This window comes from Plecotus auritus (genome assembly GCF_963455305.1).
Source record: "Plecotus auritus genome assembly, chromosome: 6".
In the NCBI taxonomy this organism is placed as follows: domain Eukaryota; kingdom Metazoa; phylum Chordata; class Mammalia; order Chiroptera; family Vespertilionidae; genus Plecotus; species Plecotus auritus.
The window spans coordinates 51698476-51720178 of NC_137773.1; the positions used below are offsets into that span (position 1 = coordinate 51698476).

The 21703-nt window shown below is 35.9% G+C and overlaps 1 protein-coding gene across 2 annotated transcripts in view; it reads left to right on the top strand.

Moving 5' to 3' along the window:
• NAA15 (N-alpha-acetyltransferase 15, NatA auxiliary subunit) overlaps positions 1-21703 on the top strand; it is a 72360-nt gene that overhangs the window by 30460 nt on the left and 20197 nt on the right. For both annotated transcript variants that reach the window (XM_080676042.1, XM_080676043.1), the window contains exons 6-15: positions 172-325; positions 5958-6077; positions 7894-7989; positions 8129-8235; positions 10186-10258; positions 13155-13324; positions 14423-14575; positions 15625-15753; positions 17447-17660; positions 20853-21046. In XM_080676042.1, coding sequence (XP_080532168.1) covers positions 172-325; positions 5958-6077; positions 7894-7989; positions 8129-8235; positions 10186-10258; positions 13155-13324; positions 14423-14575; positions 15625-15753; positions 17447-17660; positions 20853-21046 — 1410 coding nt within the window. The remainder of the gene's footprint in view (positions 1-171; positions 326-5957; positions 6078-7893; positions 7990-8128; positions 8236-10185; positions 10259-13154; positions 13325-14422; positions 14576-15624; positions 15754-17446; positions 17661-20852; positions 21047-21703) is intronic.

Genomic DNA, 21703 nt, shown 5'->3' on the forward strand with positions numbered 1-21703 from the left:
GTCATTATTTACTTAATTGTTCCCTAGACAGATATTTACTAATTTAAAAAAAATTAGTTTTATCAATCAGATTGTATCCTTAGACTTCTTGTATGTATTTGAGTGTATAAACAATTTTCTAATATGAAAACAAAATTCTTAACTGTTAATATTCCTTATATCCATATATAGACATCCCCTGATAAAGTGGATTATGAATATAGTGAACTCCTTTTATATCAGAATCAAGTTCTTCGGGAAGCAGGTCTCTATAGAGAAGCCCTGGAACACCTTTGTACCTATGAAAAGCAGATTTGTGATAAACTTGCTGTAGAAGAAACCAAAGGTATTTTTTTAAAGAATATAATTTATTCTAGCATTTAATTATGACAAAGAGCAAGGCTAAAAATTTAGTTGCTATTGGAAATTGCATATAATTCAACTTTTTGACCATAGAAAACCTGTTTGAATAATTTTTAATCTGGGAAAATTACATCTAAACAATGAATATTGTTATAGGTAAAAAAAATGTTGAATCATAAAAATTATTGAATGAATGTCTCAAAATATTTTTTCTTTAAATAAAGTATTTTTGATCTTAAAATATAGGGGGTTGATTAAAAAAAAATACAGGAGGTAATTGCTTAATTTTATATAATATGGATTAAATTTCTTAGGAACATCTTATTAGCAGAACAGGATGTATATACCAGATTTCTTATATAGATACATCAATCTTTACTAAAGTATATATGGGGCATTCCTAAAGTTTTTTATAGTTTATCTGGATATAGAAAGAACATGAATTGAAATCAGAGATTTGGTTTTATATGTGTGGATTGTAATAGGAGGATAGGTTTTTAAATAAAATCGTTAATGCTGCCATTTATTATAGGGCTGAAAAAAAGGGAGTCTTATGGTTTTAAGAGTTGAGGGAGTGATAATGGAAAATGAAAGAATGACAAGTAATTAAAAATACAAATACTTTTTAGGAATTACCATCTAAAATGTTGCTTTACCCTTGTTAGTCCAGGGAACTGAAATTTGCTGGTTCCAAATTCCATTGGCTCCCCTTGAAGTTGAACACAAGAAAACTGTGGTATCTGTTACATAAAACTGAAAGTAGCCATTGTTTGCCAGATGGACTTTGAGCAGACGATATTGCTACTGGCAAGAAAAAATGGAAATTTAAGGTTTCTGAACCTCAGTTATGAACTATAAATCTCGAACAGCTCTCTTTCATTTGAGTTATCATCCCTTAATGGCCTATTAGTTATAAAGGGAGAAGATTTATGACTTAATGGGAATATCACTAGATTGGAAAAAAAATAGTTCAGGTTCCTTGATTGGCTGGCTCCTAACTAGCTATAAGATCAGGGGCAAGTCTTGAGCCTCAGTTTCTTTATGAAAGTACACGACAGTTTTCAAAATACTCTGAGTACATTATTTCATTTGCTTCTCTTGATAACTTTATTAGTTATAAGGAAACAGTGATGGGTAAAATGGGTTACAGGATCAACAAAATATTTATTTTTATTTTTTAATAAATCTTTATTGTTCAGATTATTACAGTTGTTCCTCTTTTTTCCCCCCATAGCTCCCCTCCACCTGGTTCCCACCCCACTCTCTGCTCTTACTGCCCCCACCCACTGTCCTCATCCATAGGTGTACGATTTTTGTCCAGTCTCTTCCCGCACCACCCACACCCCTCTCCCCCCGAGAATTGTCAGTCCACTCCCTTTCTATGCCCCTGATTCTATTATATTCACCAGTTTATTCTGTTCATCAGATTTTTTATTCACTTGATTTTTAGATTCACTTGTTGATAGACATGTATTTGTTGTTCATAATTTTTATCTTTACCTTTTTCTTCTTCTTCCTCTTCTTAAAGAATACCTTTCAGCATTTCATATAATACTTGTTTGGCAGTGATGAACTCCTTTAGCTTTTTCTTATCTGTGAAGCTCTTTATTTGACCTTCAATTCTGAATGATAGCTTTGCTGGGTAGAGTAATCTTGGTTGTAGGTTCTTGCTATTCATCACTTTGAATATTTCTTGCCACTCCCTTCTGGCCTGCATAGTTTCTGTTGAGAAATCAGCTGACAATCGTATGGGTGCTCCCTTGTAGGTAACTAACTGTTTTTCTCTTGCTGCTTTTAATATTCTCTCTTTGTCTTTTGCTCTTGGCATTTTAATTATGATGTGTCTTGGTGTGGTCCTCTTTAGATTCCTGTTGTTTGGGGTCCTCTGCGCTTCCTGGACTTGTAAGTCTATTTCTTTCACCAGGTGGGGGAAGTTTTTGGTCATTATTTCTTCAAGTAGGTTTTCAGTATCTTGCTCTCTCTCTTCTTCTGGCACCCCCATAATTTTGACGTTGGTACGCTTGAAGTTGTCCCAGAGGCTCCTTACACTATCTTCATATTTTTGGATTCTTTTTTCTTTTCGCTTTTCCGGTTGGGGGTGTTTTTTGCTTCTTTGAATTTCAAATCTTTGACTTGATTCTTGCAATCCTCTAGTCTGCTGTTGGATCTCTGTATATTATTTTTTATTTTAGTCAGTGTATGCTTAATTTCTAGGTGGTCCTTTTTCATATCCTCGAGGGTCTCACTAAATTTATCGGCCTTTTCTAGAAAATTCTTGAAAAACGTTATAACTGTGGTTTTGAACTCTATATCTAGTCGTTTGCTTTCCTCCATTTCTTTCATTTGTGACCTGTTTCTTTGTCTCTGCATTTTGGCTGCTTCCCTGAGTTGATAGAGTGGCTTTGTGTACTAGGTGTCCTATAGGGCCCAGTGGCTCAGCCTCCCCAATTACCTGAGGTGGACACTCTTGGTGCACCCCTTTGTGGGTTGTGTGCACAGTCTTGTAGTTAAGCCTTGATTGTTGCTGGTATCACTGGGAGGAATTGACCTCCAGGCCAATTGGCTGTGAGGATCAGCTGTGTCTATGCTGGGAGAACTTCTGTGCTGGAGATACCCTTATGAGACAAGACTTGCTTCAGTGTGGCTTTGGTGCTCACTGAGTCTGCCCCTTGAGTGTGTCCCTTATGGATCTGAGGAGTTGTAATCTGGATGGTCCCACTCTGACCCCTGGGTACATTGGCTCTTGAATCTCCAAGGAGGTGCTAATTTAGCCTCTGCTTGAGGCCACCCAGCAGGAGCTATGGAGAGATCTGCAGATCCCTCTTCTTTGTTTGGGTTTTGGAGGTGCCCAGATGAGGCCCATTTGTGAAGCAAAGCAAGCTGCTGCGGGGCCTTGGGCCTTCTCTTGGATGTTCTGGGTCTCACTGACTCAGCTGCAGTTTGTTAGGTAAGTTTAGAACTCAAAGGATCAGGCCATTGATATGTAAAAGCCTCTGTGCTCAGCTTGGATGGGGCGGAGTCACAGGGCGGAGCAAACAGCATTGGCTTCCCGTCAGCCCTGCTCTAAGAGGCCCCTGGGTCTCAGTGTCCTGCAGTAATCACTGCAAGCACCTCTGAGAGAAAGCCACCCTCGAGTTTCACCCGCTGCCAGACAGTCCAGTTTCTCCCCGAATGAGTCTGGGTCCCCAGAGTCTCGCCCGGAACTGGAGTTCAAAGCAGTCAGGAGCTTTTGTCTCCCTTCCGATTGAGAAAGCCAGCCGTGTACTCAGTTGCCCATGTACTCAGTTGCCAGCCCTCTCCATGTGCGCTCCTTCGTACCTCTGCCTTCCACAGCTCCTGTGAGTCTCAGTGTGCTTTTCTCTTCCCTTCTACTTGTAGAATTTCCACTCAGCCAGCCTTCCTGTGGTTCTGGATGATGTCCGTTTTGTCTTTTAGTTGTAGTTTTGAAATAGTGCGAGGCAGCAGTTCAGGTGTTTACCTATGCCGTCATCTTGGTTTTTCCTCTCAACAAAATATTTTTATACCGTGTCCTTATGTTTACTTGAGAATGAGCCAATAGACACAGAATATTTGATACAGTAGAGGGTTTGTGATCTAGTGGATAAGTTTAAGGATTAGTCTTAGATAACAACATGATTAGTTCATCCCCAGTAACAAGTGGATGGGCAAGTGGATGTGTAGATGTAGTGGGCATTTGAGAGTTCTAATTGCTTTCATTTTCTCAGTAAAATAGGAAACAGAGCCACTGGTTCATTCCATAAAATGTGTTGAATACCTGCAGTGAGTCAGGTGTTGGGGACAATATATATAAAGAGAATAGAAAGGAAATGAGAGTAGAATCATCGATCTTTGGGAATTCCAGTAATAAAGGCATTGTTGTTAATGGTGATGTGGGAATCAGGATAATTTGGGAACTTCTTGGAGTAGGCGAGTGGGCATATAGATAGGCAGAAAGTTTCATTAATTCTTATTCCATCAGTTTCTTTTACAAAGAAAATGTGGGAGAAGATGTAGGGGAGGAAATGTGGATGGGTGAAAAGTAGGGGAGAAAAGTTGCAGGATATTTTGTATATTCTTAGTGAAGTAGGCTTTTGGTTAATATAAAGCAGGCTGTCAATCTCAGCACTTTTGAGATTTTGGGACTGAGATGTTGGGGGTGGAAGTCTCCTCTATGTTGCAGAATGTTTAGCAGCATCGCTAGCTTCTATGCATCAGATACCATAGCATCTCCCCCCCCCCCACCTCCCTTTACTGTGAAAACTAAAAATTCTCCAGATATTGCCAAATGTTCCCTGGCTGGCAAAAGTGCCTCTGGTTAGAACTGCTGGTGTAGACATTAAGAATATGCGCTCATTCAGCCAAATTGCTTGGGTTGAAATCCTGACTCCAACAATTAACTAGCTGAATGACCCTCACCAAGTTATACTTAATTAAGTCCTCTGTGCTTTAAAATTATGAAATTAATGGTAACCTAACTCATAGAGTTGAGAATTGGGTTAGTTAATGCATGTGAAACATTTCAAAGTCACTAGCATAAAGTTAGTACTCACTAAATATTTTTTATTACCTGGTGAGAGCAAATGGTGTAAGGATGAAGTTATAGTTTGAAAATAATACTTTTGGTCCATAGGAGCTGTTCCGTTAAGGATAAGAATTCTGAGTAGTGTTTGAGGCTTATGTGAGTGTGGAGCTCATATATTTGTAGTGAAACCAGTGTCTCTGTCCATTCATCTGATGACTTTGCTCTTTTGTGAGCGAGAAGGTGTGGAGCAAACAATTTGGGATGATCCAGGCCTTAAATTGCTAAATAAGGGAGATGAGGTTTGAGACTGATTTTGATACTTGGGGCTGCTAATAATCATTCAGGGACGAGATTGGTCGTGCAGCCCAGAGAAGACATGCAGTGAGTCTACGGGTTGCTGAGATGGCCTAAAGCAGCAGTCGCCCACGGCCACTGGTGGTCCGTGAGGTCCGAAAGGTTGGCGACCGCTGGTTTAAGGAAACATTTGGAGCAGTGGTCACCAACTGGTGGTCTGTGAGGTCCGAAAGGTTGGCGACTGCTGGCCTAAAGGAAAAGAAAGGAGTGGTTTTTCTGTAAGGTTGAAGGATAGGATTAGTAAGACCAGAAGGAGGAAGACAAGTAAGTTCAGCTTAAAGCAAGATGCCTATTTGGTAGTTGGAAGCACTAGAAAACACAGGTTTTGGATGTGACCATGAATATAGGTACTACAGCAGAATAGCTTCGTAGTTAAAAGATGATAAATTTAGGGCATTGGGTAAGGTCATTAATTTTGATGTTAAATTGTCCATATGATGTCAGGATAAGTAGTAGGTGATGTGTTTGGTGATTGTGTTCAAAGAATTTGGGAAGTACCTTGGAGTTAGACAAATATCTGAATAAATTGAGGATGTGATGAGAATGGCATTTCTAAATATGAACTTCAAAAAGGGAGAGACCATAATATTACATGGTAAATAGTCTTGTTGAAAGAGTTGGGAACTCAGGAGGATACCAAATCTATCTACTTCCCAACATTGAAGAGATTTTAAAATTTGAGGAAAAGTTAAAATTATAACCAGAAAATATGTAGTTAACTTCATTTGTGTTTTATCAGGGGAGCTTCTGTTGCAGTTATGTCGCTTGGAAGATGCAGCTGATGTATATAGAGGATTACAGGAGAGAAATCCTGAAAACTGGGCCTATTACAAAGGCCTGGAAAAGGCACTCAAGCCAGGTAGCATTATTTAAAACTTACTAAGTTTTAATTGCTTCTTTTGTTATTAACATGTATTTTATTAACTCATTCAAAAGCATAACTAGAAAAATAAATAGTTAAGAATTGGATCAGAATCTGAATACAAAAGTACATTTGTAAACTTCCATTTAATATGGCAAATAGCGTTTTCTGAAACTGCTACATAAATTCATAGAAATAGTTGAGAGAAAAATTTAGAAACAACTTTTAAAAATTCACAAATGTGCCCTGGCCAGTGTTGCTCAGTTGGTTGGGCAGTCTCGTGCACCAAAAGATTGCTGGTTCAATTCCCCAGTCAGGGCACATGCCTGGGTTTCAGGTTTGATCCCTGGTAGTGGGTGTACAGGAGGCAGCTGATCTATGTGTCTCTCTCACATTGATGTTGCTCTCTCTCTCCCCCTCTCCCTTCCTCTCTAAAAATCAATTTAAAATCTTTTTAAAAATCAAATTAAAAAAATTCACAAATGCATATAGCAGCATCAAAAGCATGAAGGGGAAATTTCCATTGTCAGAAATGGAGATGTCTCCCTAAAGGAAAGAAGCAAACATAACTTCTATGGTAACCTGTGGTCACAGCAGAATGGCCTGCCGGGGCACATGAATATAGCTACTATGTAGGAAGAGGGACTAAATTTCCATCACTCAAATAAACTTGGCTTTTGAGACTTATCCCCACTCTCCTCCCCAATTTCCTCCATCACCCACTCCCATGAACAGGACCCACTTGTGAGGACAGGCCCAGAAACATGTTATCTATGGATAGGCCTGCCTGTTCCTCAGCCAAGAGAATCTGATTTGAAGCTGTGTTTCTCTCAAGACTGGTATTGAGCCATTTCATATACAATGAGATATGCAGGAGGAACTTTGTAACAATGTCATACTATCCTAGAACACCAGCACAGGAATAAGGACAGGGAATGGCAGCCATGAAATATGAATAGTGATGAGAAAGTATCATTAGGAATCTGGGAACGAAAAACCTACTTAGTGACTTAAGACTCTTGATTGAATAAAAGAGAGGCCACAACTGAGGGGAAATTAGTGAAGTAGAAGATTGATGAACTGAGGAAAGCTCTCAATTGAGTGTAAAAGAGAAAATACAAAAGAAATAAAGAGAAATGGAAGATAGGGGACAGATCCAGAAGCTCCAAAGTAAATCAGAGGACAGGAGTTAAGAAAAGGAGAGGTTTCCCTAGCCAGTGTTGCCCAGTGGTTAGGCACCAACCCATGAACCAAGAGGTCACCGGTTCAATTCCCGGTCAGGGCACATGCCTGGGTTGTGGGCCAGATCCCTATTGGGGGGCATACAGGAGGCAGCCCATCAATGGTGTTTCTCTTGTATTGATGTTTCTATCTATCCCTCTCCCTTCCTCTAAAAGTCAATAAAAACATATTTAAAAATAAAGTACAAGACAGATCCGGTCATTAAAAAAAAGAAAAGGAGAGGTTGAAGAGAATAGTGGAAGAAACCATCGATGGAAATACAATAATTGAGCCTTTCTCAGAACTACAGTACAGCAGTCCTCAGATTTTGAAAGGCTGCCTAGAATAGAAGAGGATAAAGAAAGTTATGTATTTTATATGAGTATAGGTATTTAAAATGTGAAAATATTAGAAGGAAGTAAATATTCTGAAATGATTGTTGATACATTTAAATGGTTAGATTATAAATAATTTTCTTCCCATCTGCAAATTTTGTTTAATACGATATTTATATACCTTGAGAAATTTATAATTTGTTAGAAAAATAAAATAGTTATAGTTAAATACAAAAAAAATTTTTTTTGGTCTGCAGCTAATATGTTAGAACGACTAAAAATTTATGAGGAGGCCTGGACTAAATATCCCAGGGGACTGGTGCCAAGAAGACTGCCATTAAACTTTTTATGTGGTGAGTATAATTGCAAGGGAATGACAATGATGGTATGATTTACAGTTTCCTTGGTTTTAAGCATATAAGGGTGCATATTAGTAGGCATTGTTAGAGTTGTCTGGGTAATTGTAAGTCAACAGGATTTTTTTCTTCCAAGGTGAGAAGTTTAAGGAATGTTTGGATAAGTTCTTAAGGATGAACTTCAGCAAGGGTTGTCCACCAGTCTTCAATACTTTGAGGTCATTATACAAAGATAAAGAAAAGGTAAAGCAAAATACTTTTTGTAAAACTATCATTTCTTTGCTTAGTATTTGGAATAATTGATTCTTGCTTATCTGTGCACATAGTACACATTTCGTGAATCTAGTATCAGTCTTCCTAGCTCATAGTTTAAATGCACCTGTGCCTCTTCTTTCTTTAGATAAATAATTTAGTACTTATTTGTTTTAAGTTAGTGTAGGTATGAAAAGTTGGTAAGGTAGTGATTTCTTCAATATTTTCTCTAATCCCTGCTCATGGTGAAACTCAAGTGATTTCTTTTTTTAAACTAAGCTTTAGCTCAGTAATATGTCTCCTTTTTTATTTAGTATAAAAAGTTCTGTCAGAAGAGTTTATTTGCTGTCCCAATAAGCTAACTTACTCTTTTAGCTATATATTACAATATTCAAATGCTTGTTAAGAGGATGTTTTGATCTTAATTTAGATTATTTTGCTTGCAAGTACAGTGGCATCAAGACATGTTGGTTGGATAAAAAAAAATCAGTTACAGTGAAGAATCAGAAAGATGGGACAAATTAAACATGCTAAACACTAACCTAAAGCACATAAGGTACACTTATTTGCCAGTCTTTTGTTGCGAGGCCCAAGGCATGGGCTTTATTGATGACTTTCGCTTTTTTTTTCTTGCATAAATCACATTTATAAAATGTGGTCTGTTATTTTCAGTTTGGCTAGAGAACTTGATGGTTGCAAAGCAGTTTTAATTGTAGAATTCCTATATATTTTAATGGTTTATATGGTTGTCTCATTTAAATCTAAAATGGTTAAAAATATCTAATTTAACCTTGAGTCTTTCCACAGTACTCAACTTATAGAAACAGTTCTTTCTTTTCATTCTCATTTCTTAAGTTTACATAATACTGAATTAAAATTTGTAATGATGATAATAAATGCAACTGATTTAAACAGCTTTGGGAAAACAAAACTTAAGTAAGCATGTAGCTCAACTTGTGGGAGCAGAAGAACATGGGTGCACCAGCATAACCTAGCTGTGGCCATTCAGTCCTCACAATTTTCTGAGGTAATGGAGAGAGCTGGTGTTAATCTGTTGGATCAGTTAAGTTGAGGTCATTAAAGAGAGCTTCTGTAGTAATAGAAGTCCATTTAATAAGCTAAAAGTATTCACAGCTTTCTTAGGAAGATAGGAACAAGTAGTATAGTCATGACTCAGGAGAAGCCAGAAGAACATGGACACCCACTCACTCTCCTGGACCTCAGAAACCCATCTACTGTTCCATGTTGATTTTTATTAATGCTTTCGTCCGGATTATGAAATTGAGAGTTAATGCTATCAATTACTTATGGGATTTCTCGTTTCACATAGTATTTAATTTTGATTTCTGAAGAATAAATGCTAATTTGGGTTTTATTTATATGGATATGGATCATCCACAACATTATCTCTTTTTGTCCAACCGTTTCCTGATTTCTAGTTCAATTTGATGCTTTATTTTCTAGCAGGGAAAGGAGTTGCCAGTAAGTTTTTTAAAAGCTATGTCTTATACACAAGACATATGGTTTACTTGCTTTTAACAAATAGGTTTTTATTGATTTTAGAGAGAGTGGAAGGGAGAGGGGGAGAGAGAGAGAGAGAGACAGACAGACAGACAGACAGACAGACAAACAGACAGACATTGATTGCTGCTTCCTGCATGCCTCCTACCAGAGATCAAACTGGTGACCTCTTGGTGCATGGGGTGATAACCAATTGAGCCACACTGGTCGGGGACTTGCTTTTAAATTTTTATCCATAGATTAAGAGATTTATAAAAGTGTGTGTGAATGTTTATGTAGCCCTTTAAAAGTAAATGACACATTTTGCACATACATACATACCTACATATATATATATATGAGACATATATACATGACATATATATAAAATATATATATATAATTTTTTTTCTAAAGTGTGCTTGTGTATTTGTACTCCAGGTGGCAATCATAGAAGAATTAGTAGTAGGTTATGAAACCTCTCTAAAAAGCTGCCGGTTATTTAACCCCAATGGTAAGTTTTCAAGTTTTGGTTTTAAAAATATCTTGAAATTTTTAATGTACTGTGAAATTCTTAGTTAGAAGATCATTACTGTTCCTTATTTAGGCAATAAGTTTAGTAAATGTAAATGATTTTCCCCTTTAAGCTAGAGACGCATTAATTTAAACATTGTGTGAAAATATTTTGGAAGGAAGAAAATCACATTAGCTTATTTAAACACATTTTATGTAAAATTCAAAACATCTCCAAAATAGATGTAATAATATAATGATTATCCATTTACCTACCACCCAGCTCCAGTTATTTTTATCGCATGGCCAAACTTTTTTCATTTATATTCTTACCTATTTCCTTCTACTGTCATGTTATTCTGAAGCAATCCCAAACATCACATAATTTCATTGATGAATATTTTACTATTCTAAAGATCGTGGCCATAATATCACCACACCTGAACTTCCTTAATATCAAAGAAAAAAAGGTCCATGCTTACATTTCCAGTTATCTTAGACACATCATTGTGTGTGTGTGTTTGAAGATAGTTTGAATGAAGATCCAGATGAAATCTATACTTTGAATTTGGTTGATATGTCTGTTAACTCTCTTTTAATCTATAGGCTTTTTTTCTATCTTCTCTTCTTCCTGCAACTTGTTTGTTAAAGAAATTAGATATTCTTGAGTTTTTCTACAGTCTAGATTTTGCTGACTGTACTCCCATGGTGTTGTTTAACATATTATTCCTCTGTTCTCAGAATTTATTATAAATTGATAATTGGATGTACAGTTGTTCTGTCTAATATGATAGCCATTAGCCACATATGGCTATAAAAAAATTAAAAATTCAGTTCCTAAGTTGCAATAGCCTCATTTTAAATGCTGCTCAATAGCCATCTGAAGTGACTGCCTACCATATTGGACAGGGCAGATACAGGACAAGTCCATCATCACAGAAACTTCTAATGGACAGAGGCTTGATGAGATTTAAAAGATGAGATTTAAAATGGGGGGTGGGTTGCTTTTGTTTTGTTTTTATCCGAAGAGCAGTGAGCAGGATTATTTCATGGGTGGTATGTTCTTCCAGCAAGAGAAATATAGTATTTGTTATACATGTTAGCAACTGATAGAAATTATAAACTGATTATATTCCATCATTCATTTTTTGTTACCTTAAAATAAATTTTTTCGATCTATTTGTGCTTATCCAGTATTTCATTATGCATAGGAAAAACAAGATAAATGCTGCTTTTTCTCCCTGCCTCTTCTACCTTTTATTTTTCTCTTCCCTGTTCTTTACCAGTTTTCAAAATAATGAATTCGTTTAGTAGCATCCTTCAAAGATGGCTAGTACATATTTTAAAGGTATTATGAATTCCTGGATTTAAACATATTTGATGTTTAATGTCTTTGCAATTTTAAAATATATTTTTATTGATTTCAGAGAGGAAAGGAGAGGGAAGGAGAGATAGAAACATCAATGATGAGAGAGAATCATTGATTATCTGCCTCCTACATGCCCCTTAACTGGGAATCAAGCCCACAACCTGGGCATGTGTCCTTGACCAGAATCGAACCCAGGACCCTTCAGTCTGCAGGCTGATGCTCTATCCACTGAGCCAAATCAGCTAGAGCAAGTCATTGCAGTTTCAATGGTTTCAGCCTTCTTATACCATGGTAGTAGTTGATAGCTTCCTTGCAATTTGGTTATTCCAGTTTATCTTATACACTGCCCATAATGGACCTGGAATCAATTGTTTTTTTTTCCCCAAGGAGCCCTGGTTCTTGCAGTGGGAAAGCCCAATATGGGACCTGGGGTGCTCACTGCTGTTGGTTTGATCATAATTTCTAGGTCTCAGATTAATTTTAATACTATTTAGAAGGCGTTACCATGGTTTCATTGGTTAATCATCATAATATTCCTTTGATTATCAGCATTTTCCTACATATTTTACAAATGTGGAAGAGGTTCAATGACATGCCCAAGAATATGCAGCATTTAGTTGCAGATCTATCAGATCGGGAGTTGGTGAGTTCCACTCCTATTGTTTGTCCACTGAGCCATCCTACTTTTACCAGGAAAAAAATAAGCAATCTATTGCTTTCTTTGAAAGCAAAGAACAATTCTCTGATTTTAGAAATTTGTATTATAAAAGCACTTTTTAATGTGTGGGTTGTTTATTTAACTTACACATTTTCTTATGAGTATATAAAAGTTAATTATGAAATAAAACATAGAATAAGTATTTTTACTTATCTCTTTTTTGTGTATAGTTTTTATTCTACCCCAATTATGAATTGTTGCATATTCACCATAATATTAATATATATCAAGAATATTATAATCACCAGAATTTAACCACATCATAAATATATATATATGTGTGTATGTATATATATATATGTGTGTGTATGTATACTTCAGTACATAGTGAGAAATCCAATTAAACAGTTGGGCCTTGTTTTTTTTTAACCTCACATTAATGGAAAATTTCTTTTGCCTTTTTTTTTTTTTTTCCTTTCTCATATATAAATTCCTGGTCAATAGACTCTCATAGTTCTAGTACAGCTTGTCTTTCCCCACCCCTTTCAGTTTCCTTTTAGGTAATATAGCTTTGATTTCATTTACCCACCATGTTTATTATGTAAAGTTCTTACTAAATGCAAGGCATTGGGCGGTGCTAGATACAGAACAGAAAGTGTGATCCAATCCAAAGATCTTGTACTAGTACATTTAGGGGTAATTTTGCAGCTAGCTACATAAGTGACTTGGTTCAAACTACTTTCTTTATTAATAAAGATAAAATGCCCATTTTGAGGTGGGTATCCTCTTAATATAGATATATATATAATGACTAATCTTAACTAATCTTGGTTTCTTTCCTCTTCCACCTGCCTCCCCTACTTTTTAAAGATGATGGAAAAGAGGAACCGCCAACCACATTACTTTGGGTTCAGTACTACTTGGCACAACATTATGACAAAATTGGTCAGCCATCTATCGCTCTTGAATACATAAATACCGCTATTGAAAGTACACCTACGTTGATAGAACTCTTTCTTGTGAAAGCTAAAATCTATAAGGTAAAAATCTATTCCCCTTTTTTTTTTCTTATAGAGTAATGAGACTTAGAATTTTTTTTCTGTATTTTATTGATTCTTAGTGCTATAAGAACAATGACTATTTGACAGCTCATAAAACATGAACAGGTATAGTACATTCTTAGTCTGATTACTGTTACACTTGTCATGGTCATGCTAATTGGATCATTCATATCTATCTATATAGCACATATATGTGGTTATTTACATGTGGTTATTACATATTTTCATACATTCTCACACATATGTATCTGGTTATTTTCTTGGTTTTAAGTAGTAAAGTGTAGGCAATCAAAAGTAATTATATTTGCTGTGAAATATTTGTTTCTGTTAACATTTGAGTTTGATCATATATCAGTATCTGGTAATGTTAATGTAATTAAACTAAAGATTCTATTCTGAATTTTACATATATCTTTTGCCTCCTCAATTCTTGGGTCTTGTATGAGAATTTCTAATCATATGTTTTAGTATCATCTTAAAATAAAATAAGTTATGTTAAAATACAAATAGTAATAAAACTTACTGGGGAACCAAAAATTTATTTACCAAAAATAAAGAAATTAAGTAATGTTTAAAAGCACTTTTCAAAGCCAGGTTATGTTCATTAGTTTTGTGGCTTTGCCAAATGGACTAGTTAGTTGAACTAGAGTGAGGATCACTGTGGAATGTTCACTAATGGTCCTAATCAGTAATGTTTCCATGGTTCCTTTGGGTAGAAATTGGTCATCCCTTTGCCTTTTATGACCTTTACATTTAATGCTATTCTCACAGATTTAAATTATTTATTCTTTGATTCAACCATTATTTTTGAGTATTCACTGTGTGCTAGATACTATTGTAGGCAATGAGGTTATAACAGTTGTCAATAATATTTAAATAAGTCTTTACTATTAGAGAGCCTATATTCTACATGGCCAGAAAGGTATCAGAACTTATAGCAGAATTTATGCATCTGCATTGATTAGTCAGACGAATACCTTTCACTTGTGGTTTCAGTCATTTATCAATAGGTAACTAATTACTTGCATAGGAATATTAACATACTGACGGGTTTATTTTGTTTTTGCACCCTGTAAGCATGCTGGGAATATTAAAGAAGCTGCGAGATGGATGGATGAAGCCCAGGCTTTGGACACAGCAGACAGATTTATCAACTCCAAGTGTGCAAAATATATGCTAAAAGCCAATCTGATAAAGGAGGCTGAAGAAATGTGCTCAAAGTTTACAAGGGTTTGTACAGCTAATAGTCTTGCTTAAGAATAAACAGTTTATACTTGTATACCTTACTTATGTTCAAAGTTTGGTTCTAATATATATTTAAAAATATATATATTTTTATTGATTTCAAAGAGAGAAAGTGAGAGAGAGAGAAAGAAACATCAGTGATGAGGTAAAACCATTAATTGGCTGCCTTCTGCATGCCCCTTACTGGGTATCAAGCCTGCAACCCAGGCATGTGCCCTGACCTGGAATTGAACCGTGAACTTCTGGTTCATAGGTCAATGCTCAATCACCGAGCAACACTGGCTGGGCAGTTTCTAATATTTTTAACATCAAAATAGTCAGGATTTTATTTTATTTTTTTTATTTTTATTTTTTTAAAATATATTTTATTGATTTTTTACAGAGAGAAAGGAAGAGTGATAGATAGTCAGAAACATCGATGAGAGAGAAACATCGATCAGCTGCCTCTTGCACACCTCCTACTGGGGATGTGCCCGCAACCAAGTTACATGCCCTTGACCGGAATCGAACCTGGGACCCTTCAGTCCGCAGGCTGACGCTCTATCCACTGAGCCAAACCGGTTTTGGCAAAATAGTCAGGATTTTAAATCACATTATTAGCAAAAAACTGAAATCAATGTTAGTATAAAACATTACTAACTTTTTAGATGGTTGTACAATGGGTTTTGAAACTGATTTATATTGATGGATGTTCAGATTAATTTTTTTAGGGATGAAGGAAATTAATATTAATCGAGTAACTGCTATGTGCCTAGTGTTCTGTTTCTTAAGTTACTCTCCAAACCCAATTATATAGATATTTTGATTAGTAGTTTATAAAGGTACATATTTTTTGTGTGGTTAGAAATTTAAAAAAAAATAAATAAAATTTCAATTTTTTTCATTTTAACTATTCCCTCTTAATCTAAGAATGGGTTAAAAAACAAAATGATTTTGAAAGAATTTAGATAATTTGACCATCTTTTTCTGAAATCTTGTGGTAGAATAATGTATTTGGTAAGAAATGTTCTTGAATATGTGTGATTTTCACATAGGAAGGAACATCAGCGGTAGAGAATTTGAATGAAATGCAATGCATGTGGTTCCAGACAGAATGTGCCCAGGCTTATAAGACAATGAATAAATATGGTGAAGCACTTAAGAAATGTCATGAAATTGAGAGAGTAAGTACCCTGAACATAAAAGTTTTTCATTTTATTCTCTTAAATATTAAAGATTTGGGGTAAATCCTATTGTTTTTTTCTTTTCTCTTTGTAAGTTACAGTAAGTGATTTCTAAGTATTAGTATTTACGTTTTTCAGTTTTTATAATGGAAATATTATAGACTGCATTTTCTGCAGACTTTTTCATTGTTTACTCTTCCTGCAAGAATTCATGTAAAAACATTTATGGAAAGTTTGTATCTTATGTTTTCATTGATTTTAAAAAAAAAAAAAAAATATATATATATATATATATTTTTTTTTAAATATATTTTATTGATATTTTACAGAGAGGAAGGGAGAGGGATAGAGAGTTAGAAACATCGATGAGAGAGAAACATCGATCAGCTGCCTCCTGCACACCTCCTACTGGGGATGTGCCCACAACAAAGGTACGTGCCCTTGACCGGAATCGAACCTGGGACCTTTCAGTCCGCAGGCCGACGCTCTATCCACTGAGCCAAACCGGTTTCGGCTTTAAAAATATATTTTATTAATTTTTACAGAGAGAAAGGGACAGTGATAGAGAGTTAGAAAAATCGATGAGAGAGAAACATCGATCAGCTGCCTCCTGTACACCCCCTACTGGGGATGTGCCCGCAACCATGGTACATGCCCTTGACCGGAATCGAACCTGGGACCTCTCAGTCCGCAGGCCCACGCTCTATCCACTGAGCCAAACCAGTTAGGGCTGATTTTTTTTTTTAATGTTTCTTTGAAATAGCTGCTGTTCCTTTAGTAACACATACAAAGTTCATTAAGTTATCCTAGAAAAACCTCTTTGTCATAGATTTGATTAGGGATACCATATTCCCTTGATATTTATGAGTTGGGAGCTTTAAAGCCTTTTTACAATATTTGAATAGCCTATGTAATTCCTCATTTTTTATAAATTCATTGTTTTCATAGTCCTCTTCACTTTTGATTATTTTTTGTGTTTTTTCCAGATAAAAATAGGTTATATAATTTCATGCTTGTTTTGTTAAGTAGAGAACCCCAGAGCTTAGTTGAATTGTGTTAGTTTCTGGTTGCTTGATTTAATTGCTAATTGATTTCTACATACCAGCATTACCATTTCATAGCATTCAGATTTGTATCCTTATAAAAGTTACCAAATAATATTATAATATTTTGCAAATCTTTCTACATGTAAAAACTGAATGTTTATGCAAATCTTACTATGTTACATCATTATGTATACTGTTTGATTTATCATGATAGTTTTATTTAAGTACTAGAGGCCCGATGCACGAAATTTGTGCAAGGGACTCAGCCCTGTGCAGCCTTGGCCGGCCCTCGCACCCCCAGCTTTGTACGGAAGGTGTCCGGACGGTCGCTGGAAGATTGTCCAGAAGGTCGTCCTGCTGTTCAGTCTAATTAGCATATTAGCTCTTGATTATATAGGATAATTAAGAAAGGAATAAATAAATAAATGTTTTAAAGCATTGTTTCCTTTTCATCCAACAAGTAATTCAGTGCTTTGTATGAGCATATATTTTCTTATTTGCAAAGTGTTTAGTATATTGAATGATTGTAACTTTTTATTTTACTAATGTTTTTATGCTTAGAACACAAGTAATTCCAAGGCTTTGAGTTTTGTAGTTTTCTTTGGTATTGCTCTATTTCAATATAATAAAAAAGACAATTTTGTTAGCATTTTATAGAAATCACTGATGACCAGTTTGACTTTCATACATACTGTATGAGGAAGATTACTCTTAGATCATATGTGGACTTATTAAAACTAGAAGATGTACTTCGACAGCATCCATTTTACTTCAAGGCAGCAAGAATTGCTATAGAGATCTATTTGAAGCTTCATGACAACCCCCTTACAGATGAGAATAAAGAACGTGAAGCTGATACAGGTATGGTATAATATACAAAGAACTCTTATTGTTTGCTGTGGTATGAGTATGTGTATTTATGTTTTTGTGTAATATATAAATTTTTCCTGAGCAGTTTGTTAAGCATTCTCTGGAAAGATACTATAACCAGCCCTTCACATCTGTGGGTTTTACATCTGTGGATTCAACTAAACATGGGTTGAAAATAATGAAGAGGGCCCTGGCCGGGTTGCTTATTTGGTTGGAGCATCATCCCGTGTTAAAAAAGGTCATGGATTTGATTCCTGATCAGGCCACACACCTGGGTTGTATGTTCGATCCCCAGTCAGGTGCACAGGAGGCAACCGATCAATGTTTCTCTCTCACATCGGTGTTTCTCTCTCTCTCACTCTCCCCCTTCCTCTCTCTATAAAAATCAATAGGATCATATCCGTGTGTGAGAATTAAAATAAATAAATAAGTGGGAGATCCCAGAAAGTTTCAAATAGTAAAACTTGAATTTATCACGTGCCAAAGCACTATACTGAATCCATGTAAACGAAGTGATGTTTGGTTATACCATGTTGTAGCCTATCTGCAGATACTGCTTCATTATATAATGGACTTCAAAATCCGGGGATTTTGGTATCTGGGGGGGGGGGGGATCCAGAGGATACTGAAGGTATACATGCTTAAAAAATGATGACAGTCACTTTGTGAATTTCTCTAAGCAACAAAAGAAAAATACTGTTCCCCTAGCCAGTTTTGCTTAGTGGATAGAGCATCTGCCTGCGGACTGAAGGGCCCCAGGTTCGGTTCAGGTCACAGGCACATGCCCAGGTTGCAGGTTTGATCCCCAGTAGGGGGCGTGCAGGAGGCAGACAATCAATGATTCTCTCGCATCATTTATGTTTCTCTCCCTTCCTCTCTAAAATCAATAAAAATATATTAAAAAAAAGAAAAGTACTGTTTACTTTGTATTTTCAAAAGTTAAGAATTTGTAACTGATCATTAGCTTTTAAGAAGTTGACTTTCGTGAGTTTTACATTTAATAATTGGTTTATTCAGTATTGTAAATTGCTAGCTCCAGTACTATAATTTGCTAACTATATAAATAATGTTGGCATTCTACATTAATGTTGACTGCCAGTATGTCTAGTTATTCCTCTTTTTAATAATAATTTGTAATTAACCTACTAAAAGATGAATATTGCTTGAAAATTAAAAGCCAGCTTGGAATTAAGCTATTGAAATTGTCCAGTGACTTATTTGACCAGTTTTTAATATGCCTTTTTAAAATATATAAGGGAGAAGGAGCGAGAGATAGAAACATCAATGATGAGAGAGAATCCTTGATCAGCTGCCTCCTGCACACCCGCAACCTGGGCACGTGCCCTGACCAGGAATCAAACCATGCCATTGTTCTGGTTTATAGGTTGACACTCAACCACTGACTCATGCCGGCCGGGCTTAATATGCCTTTTTCATGGCAGGGTGTCAGTGTATGTAGGGAGAAATCTTTCTTAGATAATTATTTGGAAAATAATCTCAGAATTAAAGTGATCTAGTATGCATGTAGAAGGATATAAATTAATTGTACTTCCAAATATTTTGTGACTCATGACAAGAATGTTATAGGAGTTGAGGCATAAAGAGTGTGTCAGATTTTTTTTCTTCAATCCTAAATTTATTTCTCTTCTGATGTTACAGTTGGTTGCACTGTATATTCTTCCTCCTGCTAAATACCTTTGGATTTTTTGTTGTTGTTAATTCATGATTAAATTTTATTTCCTGTTAGCCAAGAACAGTTTAGAAATTTCTAAGGTCACACATTAAAATCATTGTACAGATTTCTCTAGAATCTGTTGCTACCTGTTGTTTCTTCAAGTTCAAAAAAGATTCTACAGGACAATTTATAGTTGAAGCTGAGAGCTGAGATCCCCTGACTTTTTTGTTCACATGTCCTGGCTTTCTACTCTTTCTCATGTTCTACAAATAATACACAATTAACTATACAACATTGAAACAATTCAGAAATATCCTTAACAAATACGAGAAATCTTTCACTTTCCTCCTACCCAAAGGTTATCTCCTTTCAAATGGTTATCCCTATGAAAGGTGCAGTTTCCTTTATACACAATTTTAATTTCCAGAGTTTTATGTGTACATATACTTTACACATTCATTTTAGGGTGGTTCTTTGTATTTGCCCTTGACTGAAATCGAACCTGGGACCCTTCAGTCCACAGTCCGACCCTCTAGCAGGCGTCCTCAAACTACGGCCCGCGGGCCACATGCGGCCTGCCGAGGACATTTATCCAGTATGCCGGGTGCCGCTGCCTATCCTGCTTAGCAGCCGACTCGTCCCGGGCCCGCAGTGCACATAGGAATTTGTTCATATATTTTTTTTAAACTATAGTCCGGCCCTCCAACGGTCTGAGGGACAGTGAACTGGCCCCCTGTTTAAAAAGTTTGAGGACCCCTGCAAGGCTAAGGCTCATTGTCCTTGTTTTAATTTACCATTAGTTCCTTAGCAAATATTTCATGGGGTTTTTTTGTGTATTTTGGTATGCTGTGAGGCCCTGAGAATACAAAGATTACAAATAAGATACGGTCTCTGCCACCAAGTTGCTCAAAATCTAAATCAGAGACAGATGTATACATCAAGTTTTGTGACAAGCAAAATACAGGGTGGGGCAAAAGTAGGCCTACCATTGTGATTACATGAAACTGTATTATTGTATTATTATTTATTAATAATTTTATTTTCCATACGAACAATGGTAAACCTACTTTTGCCCCAATCTGTTATTAATTAAATAAAGCACCAATGCTTTATTTGTCAGTGGCAGCACAGAGTGGAGAATGAGTAAGTTTGACAAGGTTAGAGAAGGCATGGCTAGGAGAAAGCATAGTACAAAACCATAGAGATATGAAACAGCTTGTTATATTCCTAGAATTGTTAAGTAGTTTGACATTGCTATAGGAACTCTTATACTTTTATGCTTTGCTGTGGTTACAGCACCAAGTCTCCATCTGTTTTCAAAAGATTTTTGAAGCTGTTACAGGGTTTTCTGTTAAATTGTGGAGCCATTAAAAAGCTAGGTACACATTGGCATATGAACATATATAATATAATATTTATGGGAGTTTGTATGAGAATGTTTAAAAATGATCATTACTAATCTGATTAATAGGCTTACAGTTCTGTTAATTAACACTTATTGCCTACAGCAAACATGTCTGACAAAGAACTAAAGAAACTACGTAATAAACAAAGAAGAGCTCAAAAGAAAGCCCAGCTAGAGGAAGAGAAAAAAAATGCAGAAAAAGAAAAGCAGCAGAGAAATCAGAAAAAGAAGAAGGATGACGATGATGAGGAAATTGGAGGTCCAAAAGAAGAACTTATCCCTGAGAAACTGGCCAAGGTACTTGATACTAGTGTTTATAACACAATTGCGTGAAGTTTCATGACCAACTATTGTTATTTTAAAGTATCTTAGTCAATCATTTTATTACAGATTTTAGAGCAAAAAAAATCATTTTTCAATTTAGTCATCTTCCTTTTTTTTCCTTGACCACTTTTCACGTTTAAAACTTGAAATAACGATCCTGATCCAGAGTAGTCTAGATCAGCGGTCACCAAGTGGTGGTCCACAGACCAGGAGGTCTGAAAGGTTGGCGATCGCTGGTCTAGATGGTGTAGTGGAAAATTTGGGCTTTTGAGTCATTCTGATCTGGGTCCACATATCAGTTCTTACACTTCACTGTGTGGCTAGGACTAACCGCTCTGATTTTTTTTTTCATCTGTAAAATGGGACTAGAAAAATTCTCTACTAGGAAAAGATGTTAGGGCTAGCGAAAATATATGTATAAAGAATGTAGTGTCTGTTATAAGTGGAAACATGCATGTTTTTATATCTGGGCAAGTTTTTAAAATATATGTTTTTATTTATTTGTTTTTTTTAGAAAGAAGAAGGGAGAGGGAGAGAGAGAAACATTGATGAGAGAAAAACATCAATTGGCTGCCTCTTGCATGCTCCTTACCTTGGTGTAACAAGCCTGCAACCTGGGCATGTGCCCTG